Source organism: Dermacentor variabilis, chromosome 2 (assembly GCF_050947875.1).
Source record: "Dermacentor variabilis isolate Ectoservices chromosome 2, ASM5094787v1, whole genome shotgun sequence".
Classification (NCBI taxonomy): domain Eukaryota; kingdom Metazoa; phylum Arthropoda; class Arachnida; order Ixodida; family Ixodidae; genus Dermacentor; species Dermacentor variabilis.
The window spans coordinates 96,529,481-96,554,863 of NC_134569.1; the positions used below are offsets into that span (position 1 = coordinate 96,529,481).

General features: G+C 43.3%; 1 protein-coding gene across 1 annotated transcript in view; it reads left to right on the forward strand.

The window, feature by feature from the left end:
• Positions 1-25,383, forward strand: part of Polr1B (RNA polymerase I subunit Rpl135) — a 65,423-nt gene that overhangs the window by 14,927 nt on the left and 25,113 nt on the right. Inside the window, exons 8-16 of the mRNA XM_075681400.1 lie at positions 657-755; positions 3,832-4,004; positions 4,838-4,984; positions 6,273-6,326; positions 10,599-10,716; positions 10,837-10,924; positions 13,501-13,743; positions 23,088-23,161; positions 23,802-24,005. Coding sequence (XP_075537515.1) covers positions 657-755; positions 3,832-4,004; positions 4,838-4,984; positions 6,273-6,326; positions 10,599-10,716; positions 10,837-10,924; positions 13,501-13,743; positions 23,088-23,161; positions 23,802-24,005 — 1,200 coding nt within the window. The remainder of the gene's footprint in view (positions 1-656; positions 756-3,831; positions 4,005-4,837; positions 4,985-6,272; positions 6,327-10,598; positions 10,717-10,836; positions 10,925-13,500; positions 13,744-23,087; positions 23,162-23,801; positions 24,006-25,383) is intronic.

Genomic DNA, 25,383 nt, shown 5'->3' on the forward strand with positions numbered 1-25,383 from the left:
TACTTCAGTAAAGGGCCATAGTCAATACAATTAAGTAAAGGATTTAACGAAGTAATTTCGGCTTCCCCTTCAAATTCTTTGTAATGAGGTTCAAGTGTATATAGAGATGATGCTGTGTGCATGTACCAGTGTCATATGATGAAACAATGATTTTTTCAGTTTTGTATGAGATTACGCAGCAATAAAACTATAAAAGCTGCTTTGCCCCTAGGCTGTTATTGGGTCCCAGAAGGACATGTACATATGTGCCTTATGCACGTTGTTTGAAGACAACTCCAACTTTGAAGCTCTTGTGTTTTTGCTCTTGACTGCAGGCAAGGTCTTGACAGTGCCCACACTGTCAAGACCTTGCCTGCAGTCAAGTCAAGTCTGGATTTTAAAAGTTAACTTATTTGATATAGCATTGATGTCATTGGCCACCTACAGACTGTTCTGAAAACAGTTGTTGTCTTCTCTGGTTTTGCATCTTGGTGCCTTCTGCGATTCTAGTGTAATTTCAGGTGGTTGTGGGCAGTTTGTAGCAGAGTTATCAGTCACAATGTCTTGCTCGATCATCAAAATTTCTTCCAATATGTTTGATTGTTGGCGCATTTTGATGATAGCAGAGATATTTATCTATTATGCATAAGCGGCAGCCTCCTTTGCTTTCTTTTTAGCCCATAGCAATGGTGCGGCCTTCTTGGAAGAATAGAGGAAAAATGTTCTCAGAATATGGCGTCTCACTACGCTCTGTGAAACCAGACCAGACTGGCACAGTAAGTAAACACTTACGCTCACATACCTGCTATGTTGCCTGAATATCATGTAAAGTTTATGAATTTATGCTTATTCTACAATTTTCTGAATCTTGTGTTACCTTTACAAAAAGCAAATTCTGTTTTCAGAAAAAGTAAAGGTGTTGAAAGGTGGCATGGTGTAAGATTGCAAGAAAATGCATGCAAAAGAAAAATTGTGAGAGGGCCTGCATTGCCCTCTTGTGGCAGTGCGAGACACCATGTGATTCAAGCATAGCCTCCTATATACTTTTTAATATCTGTGAAATGGCCCTGGAACAGCTGTCCAACTTCCTTTCTTCTTCTCCTCTCTCACTGCCCTGGTACTCTGTGAGGTGCACTAAAGGTAAATCATTGTTTATGAAAGGCATATGTATCACACAAAAGGTGTGTGTGCTTATTGAAAAAAAAAAAAAGGAACAATCTGGGGTATTCCCTCTATCCTTTAGTATCATTTCATGGGATTATTTTAGCAAATTTTAAAGTTCACAGATTTGCAGGTACTTGCTTGCCTGCAGTTCTGCAGGTTACTTCTTATTTTATTATTTGCAAGTTCCATACTTCAAACATTTGACCTAATTATCTTTTGAAGTTTTGAATTGATTCATGGGTACCAAATTATGTGGAATGGAAGGAAGAGATGTCTATTGTAACATTGTGACAAATTGTTCATTGACAGGATCTGTTTTCTTGTGCAGGGCGAGGAGTTGTAGGTCAATAATAAAAATTTCAAAAATTATAGTTGTCACTTATATCATTATCATCAGTCTATCTTTATGTACACTGCCAGGACAAAGGCCTCCCCCATTGATCTCCAATTACCCCTGTCTTATGCTAGCTGATTCTAACTAGTGCCTGTAAATTTCCTAATTTCATCACCACACATAATTTTCTGCCATCCTCAGCTGCACTTTCCTTCCCTTGGGACCGTTTCTGTAACTCTAATGGTCCACCGGCTATCTGCCCAACGCATTACATGGGCTGCCCAACTCCATTTTTTTTTCTCTTAATGTCAACTAGAATATGGCTATCTCCATTTGCTCTCTGATCCACAGTGCTCTATTCTCGTCTCTTAATGTTATGTTTAACATTTTTAATTTCATCTCTCTTTGCACAGTCCTTAACTTGTTCTTGAGTTTCTTTGTTAACCTCCAGGTTTCTGCCCCATATGTTAGCACCAGTAGACCCTAGTGATAGTACACTTTTCTTTTGAATGACAGGGATAAGCTCCCAGTCAGGGTTTGGTAGTGCCTGCCGTATGCAGTCCAGCCAATTTTTATTCTTCTGTAAATTTTCTTATCATCAGGGTCCCCTGTGAGTAATTTATCTAGTTAAACATGCTCCTGCACAGACTCTAGAGGCTGGCTGGCAATGATGAATTCTTGTTCCCTTGCCATGCTATTGAACATTACATTTGTCTTCTGCATATTAATCTTCGACCCTACAGTGACACTTTTTCCGTGAAAGTCCTTAATCATTTGTTGCAATTCTTTCATAGTGTTGCTGAGCAGGACAATGTCATCTGCAAACTGAATGTGGTTGAGATAGCTACAATTGATCCTAATTTCTAAGTCTTCCCCGTCTAATAGCTTGAATGCTTTTTCTAAGCATGCAATGCATAGCATTGGAGAGGTTGCATCACCTTGCCTGACCCCTTTCTTGATAGGTAACTTTCCAGTTTTCTTCTGGTCACTTGTATGGTACCTGCTTATTGGAGAGGCAGCCTTCACTTTGTACTGCCAACTTGTAATCTGGGCAAGACCATTTGGGGAAATTTCAAGGACTTGTTGTGCACTATCGTGGAGCCCTAGGTAGAGTACGACGACAGTTATTACTTTGGTGTAACCACAGGGCAACACAGGTGATTCAGTGGGAATTGTACCTATTATGTAGACATGTACGAATGTCACATTGTTCCGATATATGTTCCGGTATACATCGGTATATATATTCAGGTACATACTGCCACACACGCACGCACGCACGCACGCACACACACACACACACACACCGGTATATGCGTAAGTTCGTTTTACTTGTTTCTAGCATAGAGCTGTGATATGCTGCCAGATTGAATTTTTAAGTGATCGCCTTTGAAACAGGCACAAGAAAGGTGATTCGATTCATGCACTTGTGTCAAATTAGTGGATATATGCCTGTTTGGCCATGTTACCCCGCTATAAATATGTTTAGTTACAGTGCACCCCATAAATTCTTTCTGAGAGATTGTAGGCTGTAGTGAGTGACAGGTCAAGAATCTAGCAGCAAGTGCTCTTCAAAGGAGATATTTATACAGATGCCAGCGAATCATGTCGTCCTGGCCTCCTTCATTATCCCTTGTATTCATATCTATCCCGACCTGAAGGACATGAAGGTGGTTCCGTGTTGGGGAACTTATCCTCTTGCTTTGGGAGTTCTTTGCTCGTCAGAACCCCAGCTCATTAAGGTATAGCCAGGGTATTTGTCTTTTCATGGTGTATCTTCTTGGTGCCGGTGTGCACTCGCACACATGGGGGAAGGGGTTGTTGTTGAGGGGTTACCTTGGATTGGGGTTCGGGGAAGTCCCTCTCCTAATCCCATTTGAAACAGCAGTTTTGACGTAATAGTTCTGCATAAAACCACAAGGTGGAGAGAAGTAATTAATAGAGGGAAAAGCAGACATGCACCCATTCGTAGCGATTGCTACAAAGGAAACCCAAACGGGTTCCTCGAAAGAAAAGCCTCACAGCTGAAGAAAAATTCGTCCTGGTCCGGGTCTCGAACCCGGGACCACCGCCTTTCCGGGGCAGCCACTCTACCATCTGAACTTACCTGTTTATCCGTAAGTCAGGGTTCACACTACAGATGTTACAGTATGTGTTATATTTATGTAGTGTCTCATGCAGTATATATATATATATATATATATATATATATATTATAATACAATATTTCACATAGTGTGTTTTGCTGCAATAAAATATTTTTTTTATTTGTTTATAAAGGTGCTTTGCATGTTCAAAGGGAGCCAGTGGGCAGTGATGCATACAAATTTACAGCATTCATGTTGTCCGTGCAGAACATGGTGCTTCACTACCTGACCAATGGCACAGTGCAAGTGATGTTCTCATACATGAAAGAACTCTTCTTCATGCCTGTCATGATGCTCCTCAAGGCATTGTGCGATGTCAGTGATTACCACATCTACAGTGAGCTAATAGCAGGCAAAGAAGATGACTCGTTCTTCAAAGGGTGAGAAAGTTTGCTTCTGTTTCTAACACTTCTGGATTTCTGTACGTGTTTCTATTTATCAGTATGCTTGCTGTGTGACCCTGTTTCTTGGATTTATTTGTTAGTGAGGTGAAGGTACCACATTTGATAAAAATATATAAATTGTGTTGTAGCTGTGATTATATTTGTTCAGTGTTTGGCAGTAGTTGCTCTGGAACTGTTCTGAATTTAAGTACAGTGATTTGTCTGTCAGGTGTGCAGGAAATGCTTTGTTTCAGCTAGTCTTGGCTTGTGGCTTGATTAAACGATGTTAATCATAAACACAGGTTCTCGGGTCATTGCTTTTATAACACAAGCCAAAGCAAGAGAAAAATAAAGCTTATAATCACAGAATAAATTAGCACAGATCTATACAGTCGAACTTCTCGATAATGAAGTTGCGCCCGACATCAAAATACCTTCGTTGTAGCCAGTATTTATTGTAAGCCCATAATTAAAATAATACAATATATATTGGTGAGAAATTTGTATGTTTACTTTGTTATATCTGATAGCTTGTTATACTGTGGTTTGACTGTATTGCTTAATTGAAATGGAAGAAGGCTTGGAAAAAGGTCTTACGCTAATAGCTGGCTCCTTTTGCTTGTTATCATTTACAACCTTTTTCTGAAGGGTTCCCTGGAGGACGATGGAAGTGGAAAGATTAAAGAAAATATGTACTTGTCTTTCTGCCTCTCATTTTCTGCGCATTCCTTCAGTAAAGCATCTTTACTAACTTGCATGTGTATTTTGCACTGCTGTAGGTTGGGCAATGTATTGAGGCACTCACTTTGCACTTTCTCCTTCTTTTATAGTTGCATCATTAACATGTTGAGGCAAGTGCAAAATGAAGGCCTGCTGAACCGGGACCAGGTGCGAGCATACATTGGGGAAAAGTTTCGCATCTGCATGAGGCTGCCCGAGTGGTACAGCGACGAGGAATTGGCCCTCTTTCTCCTTAGGTGAGCCACTGGCAGGGAGTTGAAGGGGGCTTTCAGTGCTGCCTGCCATTGAACCAAGAGCCCAATATGCATGATGTGTACCAGGACAAGTTTGTAGGCTAGAACTGACAGTAATGTGCATTGTCGTTTTTTCTTTTTAACAGAACTGTTGCTTTGAATCTTTCTTTTTGGAGAAAGAAAATATTGAGCTTACGTAAGCCAAGAGCCTAAAGACACTGCAGCTGAATATGATAGCCATCGTTTTGTATAAGTGTTTGTAGGCATAGTCTGCCAGTATTTTGATGGTATTTGAATAAGCTATGGCTTGCTTGGCTTATATATGACTAGATCTGCAAATGAAAGCTGAGAGGCATGAACTGGGTGAACATTTTGAATTGACTTCTGCTGATTAGGGTTTGCATTGCTCTCCTGTTTTGTTTCAACTCTATGTGCCTAGTATTAGTTTACAGACTGCAAACTTTTTCATTCCCAGAGGGCCCTTTGACGTTTAGGCACATATTAGATCCTTGGCACTCATCAAAGCAACATCAAGCCCTGAATTTCTTGTTTTATTACCTTAAATTAATTGGTTACCTCTCAAACAAGCAGTGAAGTCTGATGACTCGTGTCTTCAGAAAAGTTGGTCTCAAAAGTGAAATGAAGATACCAAGTTGTATTTTATTACTTTGCTACTCTCTTCCGACTTTTTTCTAGGGCCTTTTTCTCACCTCTCACTCTCCCTTGCAAAGTAGCACATAGGCAAATACTTATACGCCGGCAAACCTCTCTGCTTTTAAGAAAAGAGCTCTTTTTCGGACAGGCCTAGACAACAGCCCCAATTAGAACAAGTTTGTTGATTTTCTACAGCAACATAGTAGTCACTCTTGTGCAACTTTGTAGCCTCTTCAATGTGTTTGTTCGCACAAACACTGTATGCTCATCAAGTTTCATTATTATATGTCCATCAGTTCTGAAATTTTATGCCCCTAGACCTCCAAAGTACAATTAAGTCTTTTGGTAATTAGCCCCAATGAGCACAATTACCCACAAACTTTGCCGATGCAGCACCATAGGCGTGCTCAGTATCCACTCCAAATTTCATTGCTAGTGCAATAAGATTTGTAAATAATGAATCCCCCTATAAAGTTCTCAATAAGTTTGTGCTAGCATTCAGAGCAGACATTCTCCACCACTTGCAGTTGCAATAACAGCTTTATGGTAAAATTACACTGTTCGAATGTCTTCAGATATGTCTTGAATTTTGTGAGTTGGTCCCAGTGTGTAATATCCACATTTCTCATTTCTTTAGGCACTGCATTTGTGTGCACACCGAATCATATGTAGACAAGTTCAACATAATACTGTGAGTATCCAGCTTCAACGGCTTGACGTTTAATAAATTTATTAAAGATTTCTATAACAGTTAAAACTATTTTAGAAATCTACGAGAGCTTACAGAAAGTTTAATTTAAAAAAGCATATAAATAACATTCGTAAAACTCTTAAATCATGTCGTTTTTAAAATTTTCATGCTGAAATACTTTGCTTAAGGAATTTGTTTCATTATTAATTCCCTAATTGCCACAAGTTGACTTATTACATACGGTAGTAAATATTGTGTAACGTTTCAGTAGCACCACAACTCTAGGTAAATGACTGCCATTCTTAATGGCTGCTGATGTTCATGTATCTACTAATCTTTCAAACAATCTTGCTGTTAGTACTTTTACTTATGCAGATTGCACAAAGTGTAGCTGCGCGGACAGGCCACTATATTTGTTGCTTTCACAACGGTGCATTTGAAGCAGCAGCACATAAGCTTTTTTCTTGTTTGCCACGTTAAACCATAGCACCATGTAATCACTGTCCGATGTGAAGGAAACAAAGTGATGTTGAATGAAATGAACTTATTTTAGCAAATGGTTCTGTGTAGGCCAGAGCCATTAATGTGCAAATAGTTCAACCATTGGTAACCAACAATGTGTCTCTGGGATCTCAACATATCGCTGTGCTGCCCCATATTGGGTGTTCTACATACCGTATTTATTCGAATCTAGGCCGATAGTTTATTCAAATAATCATATTCCAAACTCTAGGGTCGGCTTAGATTCGAGGACTTTAAAAAACGGGCCAGTTTTTCATTGAAACTGCTAAATATGGTACATAGCTAGCGCCATCTAGAAAAGTCAGTATCTCAGCCACTACTAGCCGTGCCAGTAGCCAACCGTACACAAGCAAGGTCGCCATTTTGACCTGTGTCATGTTGGCCGTATCGGTGTGTGGCGTGGTGTTATCGCGACGGCACCAAGCAGGAGATGCCACTACAGTGCCGCTTTCAAGCGAACAGTTGTGATAGCCGCAGAGGCATTGTCGAACCTTCAAGCCAGGCGGGACTTCGGTGCCAACGAGAAAAATGTCCATCGTTGTAGGGGATAACGACAGCAGTTTTTTGCGTGCACCGCAACGAGGATGGCATTTAGCAGACCAAAGAAAGGCCATCACCACAAAGTGGAGGAGACAGTTTTGGCCGACTTTGTTCGGACAGAGAGAGCAGCTGTGCTTCCAGTGACAACAGAAGTGCTCCAAGCGAAAGCTAGGGAACTTTCGAGGGAGCGAGGCCTAATGCCAAAGGATTTCAAAGCCAGCCGGGGCTGGCTTCTGAAATTCATGAAGCGCTTCGGCTTCAGCCTCCGACGTCGCACTTCAGTCACCCAGAAGCTCCCATGCGATTTCGAAGAAAAGCTGATAGCTTTTCAGCGCTACGTGCTGCGAAAGAGAGAAGCGGCAGGCTACAACCTTGGGCAAATCGGCAACGCCGACCAGACGGCTGTGTATTTTGATGTGCCAGTGGTGTACACCGTTAATGAAAAGGGCGTCGAGGAGGTGAAGGTGCACTCTGTGGGCTACGAGAAGCAGCACACAACTGTGATGCTGTGCTGCACAGCTGATGGACATAAACTCCCTCCTTATATGATATTTAAAAGGAAGACACTGCCTGCTCGAGAAACTTTCCCAAGAAATTTCATTGTGCGGGCAAATGAGAATGGGTGGATGATGGGTGCGATGGTGGAAGAGTGGGTTAAAATTGTGTGGAGACGGCGTCCAGGAGCCCTTTTGACAAAGAACTCGCTTCTTGTTGTCGACTCTTACCATGGGCACTTGACAGACAACGTGAAGGCTGCGCTCACCCAAGCGAACATGGACCTCGCTGTCATACCGGGCGGCATGACGGGCCAGTTGCAGCCACTTGATGTCTGCATCAACAAACCTTTCAAGGATCGTCTGCAGAAATATTACACGGACTGGTTGACTGACGAAGACCACATGCTAACGGCAACGAGCTGCATCAAACGTGCATTGCTATCGCAGCTGGCGGGCTGGGTAGCTGCAGCATGGGACGACATCCCAGGCACTTTGATCGTGCGCGCCTTTAAGAAGTGCAGCATATCTAATGCGCTTGACGGTACCGAAGATAGTGCACTGTTTGAAGGTGACAGTGACAAGGAACACAGCAACGAGTCTAGCAATGACGACGACATTGAATGAGCTCTGCACGTTCAGATTCAATAAATGCTGTTTGCATTTTGTGAACGCTGTCCTCGCTTTTTTTGTTCGGCCTACATTCGAGGTAATATATTTTCTTTTTGTTGGCTTCGGGCTTTAGGGGGTCGGCTTAGAATCGGGGTTGGCCTAGATTCGGGGTTGGCCTAGATTCGAGTAAAAAAGGTAACTTGACTGACACTAAAATGTGTGTGCTTCTTAAGATGCGGAACACTCTCAGTATACGATTCACATTTGTATAAAGAAACTTCTAATATCTTTTGTGTTGTGCTTAATTTGATAATTACTAGTAATTACATCAGACCACTTGCACAAGTAACAATATTGAAGCATTTTATAGCATACATTCTGTTATGAAAAGTACTGTATTTACCTGCATAATGATCACACTCGCAGAATGATCGCACCCCTGAATTTTGTCATCAAAATTCCATATTTCTTTCTTTCCCGTGTAATGATTGCACCCCGAACTTGTCGCAGCGATATGTTGTGTGCGAAGTCTAGCTAATGATGATCGCGCTTACAATCTGTTGAATGCTGTTGAATGCTACGCGAACAACTCTCGAAGACATACCAAGCGGTCTGCACGCACCAAACATCCTTAAGCAGATGCCCCATTTCGTTTCTTTCATCACTTTCCGCACTTCCACACAAAAAAAAAAAGGTATGACCAAACTTACCTTGGCTTCTTCATAATGGTTTCGGCCAACACCAACAACAAAAAAGGCGCCTTTCGATTCTTCTCGTCTGCACTCGTGGACCCACAACAAATCGTGAGCGGCAACAATAGTGGCCACGTGTACACTGATACGTTAGAAGTGCACCCTATTCATACGCCGACGCTTGTAACGCAGCTAAGATATTCACCCACCCTTAGCGGAAACGTGCCATATCAGGATAGTAGTGAAGACAAATGCTGCAGTTTCCACAGCTTGTTTGCCACGTGTTTCTATGTCACTGGCAGCTAAGCGTGCCCATCTCCGTTTTTGTCCCCTAAATGTGGACATGGCTACGGTATTGCTGCAAACTTGCTGATATTCACGATATTATTCATTACTGATACAGAAGAAACTGTTTCAATGCACGTAATGTACTCACGAGAAGAAAAAAAGTTTTCTTTGGTGCGTTCGGCTTGCCCCGCCGGCTGCCATTTTTGTTTTGGTGTCCTGCATTGTTACAGCGACAGCTGCCTGTTTGTTGGCCTGTTGTCATCCTGCAGCAAATGCGGGATAAAAAAAAATTTTTTTTTTGCGGGAAATGTAACCTGCATAATGATCGCACCCCTGAATTTGCGCAAATTTTTTTGACAGAAAAGTGCGATCATTATGCGAGTAAATACGGTATTGATGGTGTGCAGAAACAACCGATTTAGCTGTTTCTGTGACAATGGCTTTTAAACAATCCCTTTTTCTAGACTGTGATGAAAGACCACGAAATAGAAATAACATTTAGCAGTTTTGCCTGAAGGGCAAAGCATTGGCAGGAATAGCTAGATTTAGTGTTGCATTCAAACTCCTCAGACATTGTTCTAATTATATGTGGTTGTGACATGTTGGTGCGATGCAGTATGCAAGGAAACTACTGTTTGGCAGAAGGAACAGCGCCCTGGCAGCTACCAGGTGTCTCACAAGACTGATGTGATTAGGAGTGCTGCCAGTGGCATTGCAGGAGCTATATCTTAATGGTGCATTAAAAGAGACTGACGGGAAAGCATCAGCGTTAGTACCAAGTGAAATTTTAGATAATGTTAGCTCTGCATTTACGGTCCTTTCTGCTCGGACCAGTGCATACACCCAGCAATGCTAGGTTGCTCATAGTATGCCTGTGCACAATGGTCATGGCAGCAGCGGAAGGTAGAAAACTGCCATGGATCCACCACAGAGCTGATTGAGCGGAGCCTTGATGGTGTGCCTTTGTCATCTTTGCTACCAAACGCACTCTGTGTCTCTGTAGACGTTCTAACCTTCTGTGCACAAGCGGCGCTTGCGTCATTGATAGTGGGACAGCACGTCGCTGCCACCATGCCTCGAGCCTACGTATAATTGGTATGCCTTTGATTTCTCTTCCTGTCAAGGCTCATGATACGAAAGCTATTTGCTGTTGCCAAAGGAGAGTGCGCAGTTGAGTCTACTGACAACCCAATGAACCATGAAGTTTTGCTTGCTGGACACTTATACCTTATGGTACTCAAGGTATGGATATCAAATTTGTGACTGCTAATTTTGAATATGTCAATTTATATCCAAATGAATGGTGGCATGTTGTTAAAGTTCTGATTGCCCAACTTTCATACTTTATTGTTGAATTCACAGGAAAAGCTTTCTGGATTTCTGTATTCAATAAGGCAAAATATAGAAAAGAAAGCAAAAGCAACAGGGTCCACATTTAAGCTCAGCATGGGTGAGTACTTTGGTTTGCTCTACTGTCCTTCGAAATGCTTCGATAGCTGTGATTTTAAAGTATTCTTCTTGTGAAAGACAATATAACTATGTACTTAGTAAGTACACTAATAGAAGTAAGTGGTATTTGAGCGAGGTCTTTAATGCTTCATGTACTACCTGCCATAATTTTTCTGTCTGTGACCACTGTTTTATTGCTTCGAAGGAGTATTACAGAAAAACAGATATGTGTAAATACACTACATATGTTTGCTTTTACTTAGCTTGTTAGATGTTCTGAGTATTGGCATGAACTTTGTTTTCATCCGTGACTGACTGTGCTTTTATGATGCCATTCTGACTGACCCCACCTTTGAAAGATTCATCCCGCTTGCTAGTAGTTTACCAAAATTGAATTATTGATGCTCACACGCACAGTACTGTATGCAGTGCAGTGCTGTATATGAGAAAGGATCAGCTTGTGACCGCTATAGAGTGGCAGTTTGTTAAAGGGGCCCTGAACCACCCCTCAGGCTTGGTGGAATAACATAGTCCGCGGGTAGCATACACTGTTGTGAACATCTCAGCCAAGTTCTGCTGTCGTACGCGGTCTGTGTAGCTTGCAAGCAGAGCGCAAAGTCACCTTTTTCTCAAACGCTCTCGTTTCAAAAACCCAATGCTCCTCGCTCTTTCCTGTGTGCTTTATTTCGTCATAGAGCACACTCCAATACGCGGCGGCTGTTGGTCGCTGTGCTCGGCTACACCGCGGGTGCCATGAGGTGCCGCCACGAGTCCAGTGGCTAAGCGCACTGCGGCTCTCTAAGGACAGCCGCATTTGGCTTACGTTTAGCGCGGCATAGGCACCAAATCGGACATTTGAACTGCGCGCCACGGTGAGGTCTTTGCCGTAGCCTTCGCAGTGCAAGGCATTGAAGGAGGAAGGGGAGCCAGCTGAGGCCGTGTTTGATTGCCGATAACTCCGCTTCTGCTGAACGCATTGAAGTACTTGATGCGGCAAAGTGGTTCTGAAATAGCCTATCTTCACTTGAAATGTCTTTCTCCACTTCGATAAAAAGTGGTTCAGGGACCCTTTAAATAATATGCATGGCAGATGCATTGCTTTTTCACAGGTATCTTTCAGAAATGACATATTGGGCTTTAGCTCAAGATGTGCATTGCTTTTACTGAATGAATGGGCTTCACGTAGCTGCCTTCACTTAGCTTGGCTGTTGCTTCACCTTGCCCATGGCAATAATGGAGGCTATTGCCATACACTTTCGAAATGCATAAGTGCTATTGCATCTTTTAAGACTCACCTTCTGTTATGTATAAATACAAGATTACTTACAATTAAACTTCGATATAACGAAGTAGGTAAAATTGGCAATTTGCTTTGAGTCGGCAACGAATGATGCAGTTTCATGCCACGTCGACGATGTGTTCACATAAGAAGTACAAATTCAGTAAAGCCAGCCACGCTTTTGTGAGCACCTCACCTCTGTGGCTGATAGTGTCACCTGCACTTGGATGACACTATCATAAAAAGCGCCGACAGCGCGGAGTGAATGCTTCGTCTGCTTCTCACTTCATCAAGTCACCTAATCATGCAACCTTCGATACTAAATGTGCACGAAGACAGCTTATGTGATGTCATGCCGTCTCGGCATGCCCACTCTTTGCACATGCGGCAGATTACCTCTAAAGTAGGGTCCGCGGCTGGGTATGCACTCTGCCGCGTTTACACCCATTAGCAGCCACGAGCGAGATGTATGCCAGAAATCGCGACACTTGCCAACTTATCCCCCCCCCCTGCCTTGCCTCACTCCTTGTGCATGCTTGATCGTGTTACTGCTAGCTCGCTTCCCTCCCCCACTTTTTCCTTTTGCCCGTGCGGGGAGGCGGCACTCGTGCATGAAGCCACCATCATTCTTTCTCACCCTCGCACAATTTCACTTGCACATAAAGCACAAAGTGCGCGGCGCGCGATAGGATTTTATCGCACTTGATAGGATTTATCGCACTTGGACTTTATACGGAATGTGATGCGGCTTCACTTCGGAGGTCGCTCTTGTCCTGCCTTGGGCGATTTGAGAGGTGCATTTGCAAGCAGCTGCTTGTAATTCAATCATCTGACCATCTGCATCAGCGGAAGTTTCTATTTATTGTCTCGGCATGCATACCTTTGGTGTGGAAGTGAAATTTCGTTATATTGAAATTGCACACAAACACACTTCATTATATTGAGGTTCAAATTACATGGTGTTCTATGGAGAAGAGGTTATGAAAAGTTAAATACTTTGTTATATAAAAAATTGTCTTATATTGAAGTTTGTTATATCTAGGTTTAACTGTAGTATATGGAACCAGTTCATGTGTTCCTCACTTCTTGCATGAGTAACCATACTGAAGGAACAACTACTGCAGTAAAATGTGATTAGAAACATTACTTGTAAGTGAATACTGAATAGATTTTGCATATGGAAAAGTTTGGAAAGGTTTCAGATAGTATTTTCATTTTGCTGCCTACAAGCTGGAGCATTCTTTTTAATATTGATTTACCAAATGCATTCACACTGTAATTATACCGACATCATGCAGCCAACTTTAGCCGAGCGCTGGCAACTTCATGGGACATAACGTCGGCCATGAACTACTTCCTGGCTACCGGTAATGTGGTGACCAAGTCAGGCCTGGGCCTAATGCAGTTCACAGGCACTACGGTCATCGCAGAGAAGCTCAACTACTGGCGATACCTGTCGCACTTCCGCTGTGTCCACCGAGGCGCCTTCTTTGCTGAGATGCGCACCACCACTGTGCGAAAGCTGTTGCCCGAGGCTTGGGGTGAGATGCAGCTTTGCTCTTGCTAGCTTACTTATCAGATACGGTTAGTTTACTTAACGCATTTGTTGTGTCTGCTTTTACTTTATCTATGATGGCTGCTGCTGCTGCGCTGTAGCATGCATTGAACCAGTCATATCAAGTGTGCCTTGTGTTGCCATAGCAAACTTTAGTTGACCATCACCAATGTTACTAGGGGTGTGCGAATACTCGAATAACTTCGAATTGAATCGAATTGTAAACATTCATAAGATTCAATTTGCGAATCTAATATCTACTATTAAATTTTTCGAATATTTGGTATATTCAGGTGCATAGCATGCTGTGCTGTATATTGCATGCACTGCGGAGCCCCTTGTGCTTGGTTCTGCACAAACGAGTACCTCATTTTATTGTTTTTGGCGCAAAAGGAGCACCAAGCCCACTGTGGTTCGGTTGCCCCGCCCCAGATGATTGGACACAGTTACAGATTTTGGCTCTGCAAGCGCTTCTGCCTTATGTGCTCCCCCATGTGGGCCCGATGCAGGAATCTGCCATACTGTGCCCGAACATCGCAGTCCACAAAACAGTGCCATGTCGAATGGGGCCACTGTCGTTTTCAAGGTTCGTACAGGTCAACAAGACAGATCGAGACGATAATATGACTTGGAGAGAAGGAACAGCAACAAAATTAATTGGAAAGTGTGAAAACAGGTGCGAAGACCGGGCCAATTAGTCGCTGGAAGACGTGCAGATCATGTTGGATAGGCAGCAACGAAATTAACACGCTTCAAAAGCAATCACTCTAATCTGTACTTGGTAACTTGGCATTGACACACGTACACGGTCTTGTTCTCCGTGGCAAGACCGACACAATCGTCTAGCATCGAGATCCTTTCTTCCTTCTCTTTTTCTGCTGCCATCATCATGCGCCGTCAGTTCGTTGTCCTTTCTAACGTGACATGTACTTCGCTACAACACGTCACCTATTTCGTTACACTCACCACCCCCTCTCCTCTTGAATCTGAACTACAGGTTGAAAAGAAGTCAATGCAGAAAGCATGTAGAGCATAGTTTCAATTGCTTAGCATGAGCAGGAAAAGCACGGTTGTGGCTTTTGGAGTCACGAATAGCTGCGAAGGGAAAAGTGCAAGGGTGTAGAGCCTTCGCTACTGAAAGACGGCAGAAAATTGGGGCAGAAACATATGGCAACACTGCAGCACATGCTGGATGCATCAAACCAGCATGAGGTCTTCTGCTTGGAATGACGGGCAGTTGCATTGAGGGGAAGGCTAGCAGTGTTTCACCTGGTGAGATGCTATGGCCAGCCAAGCTCTGAGGTGAGCCTTGTGAAGGAGCTTAGTGGTACTGGTGCCAGTAGGACGTTGGTGCAGCATTGTGTTGAAGGCAAAAATGTTCTTTCGAAAGTCTTGGGGTCCTCCCACAGACGATCTTGAACAGTGATACCTGTGTAGCTTCTTGAGTGACGATGTCCTTCACAGTACAGTTTGTGGGTGCTGTATGCTGTGGCTGTATGCTGTAGACACCCATTAGCATCAACATGAAGGTACATTGGTAATATAGCTACAGTCAACGTACCATGTTTTTTTTTTGTTTTTTTGCCAAGGGACCGCAAAAAACATTATAAAAATCTGGGAGTCTAAAAAAAAAACGAAAGTATGCCTTTTACTGCCCTCTAGGGCTGAAATCGCCACAGGCACATTCGAAACAGCTCTGAAGGCCTGCCGGTGCACTTATTATGGCACATTCACACTTGCAAGTCGCAGGGTTCATGCGACCGTCAGTCACCTGCAACGAAGCAGCGGCTCGACAACACCGACGTTCACACTTGCAAGGGCCACCTCAGCGACGCGCGGGTCGCCTTCTCGTTCAAAACGAGAACTCTCGGGAAGGACGCCATTGGCGCGTTTGCGGGCGTTTCGTCTGCTGTGACCCTGTCTCCCTGCATTCGAGCTCAGTGCGCTGTAGTACCTCGCTGTTCGCTATGTACCACGACGACCTGAGTGAAGAGAAGGATGTCGCGGCAGTTTTGATGTGCACCGCTGCCATACAGGCACGTCAAGCACATAGGCAGAGAAGATGGTGGAGGTGGAAGGTCTGCCCGTGCCTCTGTTCACGGGAAGTGGCAACCGGATGCACAAAGTCTCACACGCTACTTTTGGGGCATCGCTGATTGGTTTAATGGTTTGTGACTCGCAGTTGCAAGGCTGGAAAATCGAGCAGCGTGCTACTAGCCTGCGACTGTTGCTTTGCGACCAGAACGGTTGCACAACCTCTGCGACTCGTAAGTGTGAATGGGCCCTTAGACCTGTTGGTGCTCTCACTGTGACAGGAAACAGCAGGTGCATGCGAGTATAATTAAAGAATACATACTTTGTCCCATATCCGGGGGCCTTTAGCATTCTTTGTATGCTTCACTGCAATACATTACGTATGCTTGACTGCATAACACTGCTGTATTACAGCAGAGCTGGCTTTTGTAAGACGGCATTGTTCATTGCTTGATCCTTGCTATACTTTTTGCGCTTCTCCCGCAGGGGCGTCTGTGTAAGCAGGCGTTTGGTGTGTTGCGACATCACGTACCCGAGCCCATGAGGGTTGGACACTCCCGCATGTAGTCATGCATGGCTTAGCCGTATCTGGGGAAAGGGGGATCCTAGGGATTGCACCGATGCTGGGTGTTTGGGCCGTTAAGGCCCCCGGCGGAGGCAACACACCTCTTTGGCCTCTGCTTCACATATTTGGCACTCCAGACTGACTCACCTGGAGGAAATCGGCAGTCACCTCTTCCTATCCTCTCCAACCTTTGCCTTTCTCTCTCTCTTTCAATCTTTCCTGTCTTCTCTTCACTTCTTACCACTTCCAAATTTCCAGACGGCAAGGGTTAACCGTGTGTAATATATGTTAGGTTATAGCGGTGATGCATGGCTGGTGTCTGCAGGTATTAGTAATCTCAACCTAGTAGCATCCCCTTGTTGGGCTCCTTGGTGGGTGGCTACCATTTCTCTGGGTTTACATGGCAAACGCTTTTCCCCTCCTCCAAGATCACCTTAAAAAATGAGGGCGCAATGAAGCAACATTCCATTTCCTTTTGAAACCAAGCCAAGACAACTTCCCAAAGTACCATGTCCTTCGTATTGAAGGCAACACAACAGTAAGAAAACTATCTCCTTTCTTCATATCAAAATGCCTATCAAACACAATTGGCCTAGGCTACAAAGCATCAAAGATGGCAAGCGGTGACCTCCTCCTCAAACTAACAAAGAAAGACCAAGTCGTAAAGATCACTGAACTCACAAGTATAGGTGAAATTAATGTCACAATCTCTCCACATCACTCACTCAACACAAGCAGGAGAGTAATATCGGAAGAGGATTTCTTGAACCTCAGTGACAAAGAGCTCCTCGAGGGATTTCAGGAGCAAAATGTAATTAAGGTACAAAGAATAACACTTCGATGAAACAACCAACAGATCTCCACAAAACATGTAATACTCACATTTGGTTCTAGCACTGTGCCCAGTTAACTCGACGCAGGATACTTGAAAATCAATGTCCTACCATACATACCGAACCCGAGGCGGTGCTTCAAGTGCCAGAGGTTCGGGCATGCATCACAACCATGCAGAGGAAAACAAACATGCATGAAGTGTAGTACCAATGGCCATCCATCTGACAACTACAATGCTCCTGCAGAATGTGTCAATTGCAAGGGCGATCATCCAGCTTACTTGCGGAGCTGCCCTTGGTGGAACAAAGAAAAAGAAATCATTGCAATCACTGTGAAGGAAAAGGTTTCATTCTATGCAGTGAGGAAAAGGCTAGGGCACTTACCTCAAGTAAGCTATGCCAGTGTGACGCGGCAGGGGGCAGCGCCACACCGGCTTCAGGAGTCTACAGGGTTCACGTCTGGTATTCCTGTAGAAGCTCTATCCACTCCATTGGTAGCTGCAGCCAGTGCTGCTCCATCATCATCGAATACGACCGGCAGACTGCAGTGGCGCAGGACCCAAAGTTGAGCCGAACTCCATGGCCCAAAACGCACGCCTCGACGCCTGGCTCTCGATCATCTAGTGCCTCGGAGAAGGCGATGGAGGTCGACTTGAAAACCCTGGCGTCATTGACCCCAAAAGATCTGTGCTCCCTGGAGCACACCAAGAAAGACAAACTTCTTGTAACTGCGTCTAAAAAGGGATAGGTAACCTGAACAGTTGCCGCCCTTAATGAGAGTAATCAACTCTTTTAACACCTGTCCCCTATAACTAGTAAGCTCACACACATCAGTAAATTTTTTCAATTCCATTAAAACTGCTTTCATCATTCAGTGGAATTGCAGAGGCCTAATCAGGCCCAATCAACAATCTAGGTGGCATCAAAGGCATTATAAATAAGCTATCGCCAGTAGCATTCTACCTTCAAAAAATGAACTTAGGCCACAAAAATACACATTTTTTTATAGGTTTTACTGTCGTATGAAAGGGCCACGAGCACTCCAGCCGTGTTTCACTACTCGAGATCTGGAAAATTTAATTGACCAGTTGCCAGAGCCTTTTGCTTTAGTTGGAAATCTTAATGCCCATTGCACACTGTGGGGCAGCAATAAAAATGGCCAAAGAGGACAACTTATCGAAGATTTTAATTTAGCAAACAACATCTGTCTTTTGAACTCAGGTGCACCAACATATTTTTCACCGAGTTTACGTAATTGTAGCTGCCTTGATTTAGCATTTCGCTCACCCGATGCTTTTACCAATATTAAATGGGAAGTACTGAGACTTCGTGTCGCAGTGATCACTTACCTGCTATAATCATCCTCACATCAACACTACCCATTATATCTCATAAACCGTGCCATTGGCAATAACAAATGGCAAATTGTTTTTACGGAAAGTGCCAGGCTGGAGGAGCTCATTTTGCCAAACCAAAGCATTGATGAAATTAATGAAAAATTTACCAAGTGCATAATTTCTGCAGCTGGAAAGGCTATTCTTCAATCTTCTGGCATTGTTCGAAAAAAAAAAAAAAAGCTGGATCCTTGGTGGACACATAAATGTACTGAAGCAAAAAAACAGCAAAATAAGGCCTGGGGAATCTTGGGTAGACACCCAACACATAGCAAATTTCAGAATTTAAAACAAGCCAAAGTGAAAGCTCTATATATATTCCGAAGCAAGCCGCAAAATTGTCATGGCAGAAATACGTATCTACAATTAATAGCACCACCACATCCAAAAGTATGTGTGAACAGGTCAGGAAGTTTAGGGGGGACTACTTATCATGCACAATATCATTACGTACACCTTCAGCCACTCAGACAATGCTACAAAAACAAGCAAATATACTTGGGGAGCATTTCTGTAATCTCTCTAGCTCGGTGAACCACTCAAACACATTCTTAATATACAGACTGTCAGCAGAAAAGCAGAAATTACCAGCTACTTGTATGTCAAAGGAAGAATACTACGCTCCATTCATTCTACAGGAACTTAACAGGGTACTCTGCATTGGCAAGAAAACTACAGTAGGTCGTGACCGGATCCATTATTCCATGCTTGCATACCTGTCCCAAGCATCTGGAGATATTCTCCTTGAATTTTTCAGTAAAGTTTGTTAATCTAGAATCATGCTAAAAGATTGAAAAAATGCAATAGTTCTGCCTTTTTTTAAAAGGAGGTAAATCCCCCACATCCCCAAGCAGCTTTTGACCCATTGCCCTGACAAGCTGTTTGACTAAATCATATGAAAGTGTTGTAAATGTGAGATTTACATTCACTCTTGACATACAGAACTTAATTGATTTTCATCAGTGCGGGTATAAAGAAGACAGTTTAACGATTGACCACCTCATCTGGCTTGAACATGAAATCCGTGAAGCATTCTTACACGAATAGCACTGCCTGACAGTGTTCTTTGATCTAGAAAAAGCGTATGGTACCACTTGGACATTCAGAATCTTACGTGACCTCGCTGCTTTAGGAATCCGTTGCAGAATGCTAACCAGTCTCGCTGATTTTAGGTCCAACAGAACATTCTAAATCCGTCTAGGCACTGTACTCTCATGCATATTTATCCAGGAAAACAGCATGCCACAAGGTTGCACACTTAGCACAACGCTGTTTACAGTAAAAATGAACTCTATTAACAAAGTCATTCCCCCCTCTGTTATGCACTCCATATACGTTGATGATCTGCAAATAGCATTTTGTGCTTCAAATTTACCAAGATGTGAAAGGCAGCTCTAGATCACAATAAATGAGGAAATACAATGGGCTGAGAAAAATGGCTTCCACTTCTCTACTCAAAAGACTGTTACAGTGCTATTCTCGCAAAAACGAAGATTGTACTTAGACCCGCTTTTAAAATTCAATGATGTGGCTTTGCCGGAAGAACAAGAATATAAATTCTTGAGAGTAATCTTTGACAAAAATTAAACTTCCTGGCACATATAAAGACAACAAAAATTAAGGCAAATAAAGCGTTAAATATTCTGAAAGTGTTGTCCCATAAGCACTGGGGTTCGGACCGAACATGCCTTTTATGTATTTACCGGTCTCTTGTATGTAGCCTTCTTGGCTATGGCTGCGGTGTATGGCTCAGCCAGACAGTCTTACATTCGACGACTTGATCCAGTACATAACCTTGGACTGCAACTGGCAAGTGGTGCGTACAGAACATCACCTGCTCCAAGTTTATATGTTGAGGGTAATGAACTTTCCTTGCAGCATCGCAGGGTTACTCGTGCAGAGTGCACTCAGAATTCAGTCATCAGCGCAACACTAATGCTGCAACATCACACGATAGAACTCACGCTTACACTATACAAATAAACCGAACATGATTAGGCTGCTTGCCCTGCGACATGAGGAATATTGTTGGAATTATCATGAAATCCTCCAGGTTGCTAAAAGTCTACAACAGTTCCCTCGTGGTACAATTTCACGCAGTTATGTGACTGGACATTAACACATCTAAAGAAGAAAGACGACCCGCACAAATACATTATACAAAATTACATGGTATCTTGCACTGATGGCTCTAAAGCAAAAGAACACAGGGGTGTTGGGGCTGTAACGGAAAATTGGGAAACAAGTATTTGATTACCAAAACATGCCTATGTTTTCACAGCAAAAGTTTATGCTATATGGGTTGTAGTTAAATAGATTATCACTGACAAGCACAAAAATACATTCATATACACTGCTTCCTTAAGTACACTAAAGGCTCTACATCTGAAGTCTGAGTGTGAACCCCTGACAGGGGACACATAAAACATGGTGGTGCTTAACAATTACGGGAGATCAATTCGTTTCTGCTGGGTCCCAAGCCATGTTGGGATACCGAGTAAGGAACCAGCTGACAGATGTGCATCGATGGCAGCGTACAAAGGCATAACAAGCACAACACTTCCATATAGAGATAGCATCCGCGCAATTAGAAAGGCCTTAACGTCAGAATGGCAATACGAATGGGACCGTTACGCAGATAACATCCTACTAAACCCATACTTGGTGAGTGGAAGTCATGTAGCCACCACGAGCGGTTCTTTGAAGTAGTTTTATGCCAACTAAGCATTGGGCACACACACCTCACACACAATTCTTTACTTACGAATGAAGATGCACCAACTTGCAAGACATGCCAAGAACCACCAGCAGTTATGCATGTATTACTAATATGCACACAAATTGAAGTACACAGACGAAACCTTTTGCACAATTTATATAAACTACAGATACCTTTACACCCTGCTTTAATTTTAGGAGATGATCCGACAGTGCCATTACCTGACGTGCATAAATTTCTAGATGACACTGGCTTTTTACATAAAATATAGATCAACACAGCCTTCTTCTTCTTAAATTGGACTTTAATACGCCTCGTGTTTAGCACAGCATAGCCTTAGTGGCTTTTGTGCCACTAAACCACAATTAACTAATTTTTCGCTCTTGGAGGCCATCCGCAAGAATGGCAAAGGTGGAGGTGGCACTATTGCCGACAGTGGCAAGTTCTTTCAATGAAAAGCACAGCACTGAACAGCAGGAAGCTTGGTAACAAACCTCAAAGCAGCTAGGCCTAGTGTTACCATGGTGGCTACAGCTTCTGATCGGCATGCAAGAGTACTGCTTTGATCTTGCAAGATAATCAGAATGGCAACAATCGTGGCTTTGCTTACTGCCATTTAAAACCTGTGCTTGCGGCAAAATGCCTTGAATACGAGGTTGCAAAGAAATCAGCATTCAAAATTTGAGACGTCCTCATACATTGGCTCTATGGGGTACATGGCAGGGCTGGGAAGGTGTCTGTATTATCACGCATTTGTCCGATAAAACGGTCGTTGACTATATAAGCTCAGCTTAGCAGAAGGGCAGATAATCAATTTTAACTAAACAAATGTACCTGACCTGTTTTGCTTGTGTGAGAAACCAGTTTTGAAGAGTGCCAGATCTGCTATACTTCTGCAAAAAATTAAGATGTTTGTCATAAACAGCTTTTCATGCGGTTAGTTGCTTATGGTTATATTATAGTGGATTGTTCACCAAAACTGAGAATGCTTGTCATCAGAAGAGGTTTTCATCTTTTGTGTTTATGCATTATGGAGTATATGAAGCGAAGATGGGAAAGCTCTGCATCATAGCATTATTTGTTAGGATGTCTATTAGACCATCATCAAACGGTTAAACCTTTGTGGTCTTGAGCATCTACTCATTGCAGTCGTTCTAGAACGCTCAGGAGCTATTTCACTTGTTTTGGGCGTCGTGCAGAAAGAGCTCTTGTGTGAACAAATGTGTAATAAGTGAATTTATTTCAGAATATTTTCATCGTTCACAGGGCTCTCCTACAGCGAGCATCACATTGTGGGTAATCGCCACAGGAACTGTTTTCCCTAAGAAAGTGACAATGAGAACTTTAGTGGAGACGAGGGTTCTCATTGGCACTTTCTTTTTCAATGTTCTCAACCAAGGATGTTTGTTGGGCATCGAAGGCTGAATATATTTCTCCTCACTACTAAAATCCTCTTCATATTCACTAAGTTCACCTGTGGTCTTGTCGCACATAGGGAGAGTGTCTCCATTCTTGGTACTCTGCGCTGTGAAAAGTGCATACAAATTGCTTCAAGTGTGCTGCTAAACAATGCTTGTATTTGTAAGCTCACACTGCAAAGTCCAGTATAGGTGAAGAAATTCTTGAAGAAGTGCTTCAACAAAACCAAAGGAAAAGCAGTGCTTGTGCCTTTCAGGTTCTTCCTGACATCTTACTGGAGGCAATATTTTTCATGTGTTGGGAGGAGCTTGGCATATGACTACAAAAGGTTACCTTATCTAATGCGCACTTTTGCTCTTGAACCAGGCTTCCTCTGCCCTGTGCACACACCTGATGGCGCCCCTTGTGGTCTGCTCAACCATTTGACGGCCCTGGCTGAGGTAGTGCATTCTTTATTCTTGTCATTGGCTGTGAGATTTTTGTGGTTGCGACTTGCAAAAACTAGACCCCTCAGTTGCTTGCTTCTTCTCGTTCATTACATATAGAGGATCTTGTCTCTGGCAGCTTTGGTGCCTTCAAGTAGCACATATGAGGGTTTATTGGCCAGTTGCCCTCTCCCAAGTTCACGTACCATGTGACGCCTTTCAGCAGAAAGAATGCTTGATGTCCGCCACCAACACCGTGAATTTTGGCGCTGACTATAGCTCCTGGGACTAACTGTAGTACACATACATAAATAATAAAATAAAGTGGCTGGAAAAACAGCGCCGCGGTAGCTCAATTGGTAAGACCATTGCACACGTAATCTGAAGATGTGGGCTCGCATCCCGCCTACGGCCATTTTTTTTTATAAACTTTCATTTTTATTTATTTATAATTTCTATATTTCAAATAAATAAACGAGTAATTCCCCCGAAGCTTTCCTTATTGTCATTGTCTATTTTGGCTTTATGTGGTAGGAAACATCTAGTCATGAGATGGTAGAAATGCCAATGAAACTTTTTTTTGTGAGAAATATAGATGTTGCCATCAGCTTTATGTTGTGCTGACATGTTTTTCTATTGGTGTGCTTGTTCACAGGTGGTAAACCAGCAGTTCCCAACAAGCCACCTGCCCTCTCTCTTGGTCGGCTTAGGCATGGCACCACTAGATGGCATAAGGCCAAATGTTGCAGAGTCATATGTTATTGTGCTTGATGGTCGTGTCTTGGGCTATGTTGAGGACAGCAGTGTGGAAAATCTGGTAACCAGCCTTCGCACGATGAAAGCCTGCGGACTGGAAAAGGCAAGTGCCATAGTTTTGGCCATTGTAGCACTGCAACTTTCTGAAGGGCTTGTTACTGCTGTAGTTTTGAATTTATATAATCTGTCCTTTGTGCCCTTGCATGAAACTCCTTCTGTGCTGTTATGCCTCCTGGTGATGCTACCGCTGCTCCATGTGCGCTGAACTGTGCCGAGAGGCAAACCCTGCTACACCCTGTTACATTTCAGCAAGATATGAGAAATCTGCACCCACCTTGTGCTGAAAGGGTTCTTTGGGCTTTCGGAAATGTAACTATATTCCTCAAGCACTGTTCCTCCGCACTATTGAAAGTGGCATAGCATTAAAAATAAGAACAAGGCGAGAGAAGGGGACAAGCGCAGTACACACACAGCACTGCATGGATCATAGCTTTCTTGGACCAGCAGCTGCGTTAGCTTCATGGTGGACAAAGTCAAGCTTCTCCTATTGAGCCTGGATCAATTAGTGAGCGATAACGCTGGCACCAAGCCAGACACCGTGCTCCTCTCCTGTATGATCTACGGAAGACGCAGTCCGAAGTTTCAGGCACCTTATGGTGTTACTCAATTTTTTGAACATGACACACATGATATCGCAGACATGGCAGCCGTGAACAATTTTTGCGCTACACTTTGTTGCCTTTCTCCCACTGTTGTTGGCAAGGTGATTTTACGGCCTTAAGAATTCCGTATGGCTGCTGCTAAAATTTTGGTCGACTCTGCACCAAACAGCAATTTTCGGCGCTGGATACTGATGAAGTGCCGCTGGTTAGGCCTGGCCACATCCTGTGGCGGTGACAAAAATTTCCTGCCAGCTGACATGTGGCGTACAGAAGGTTGTCATAGCAAGTGGCGTCCAATATGTTTGGATCAGTAAACTGCCTTGGTGATTAGGTGTGAGATCATGGGCTAGACTGGTGGCTGGAAGCCAAGATTGTAGTCATGAGCGACATGCTGGCAACTACTGCAAACGCTTTCGTGAAGTTTGTTTTTGTGCTTACTGGATGGAATGATGAAAGCTCACGTGAAGGCAGGAAGCTCCAAATTGAATGTGCACATCGCAGCCTAATCTGATAGCATTGCCCAGCCAAAGGTCATCCACGAATATTTGTACTTCGCAATGGCACACAGCGCACATTGAGCTACATGACGAGGGAAAGTGAACCAACCTCATGGTGTCAACCATTGTGGTATTTCAAGTAGGTGGTATGTCAGTGAAGCTGGCGTTGGCGTTGTAAAAAGCAAATTAATTATCCTGCTAAAGTTAATGTTTTTGGACTGCCCTCGCAATTATTTCTTGCAAGAAATTAGAAAAATCGGCAGCTGATTTCATCATCAAGTTGGACACTTACTATGCTAATTTCACATTTATAGGTGAAAGT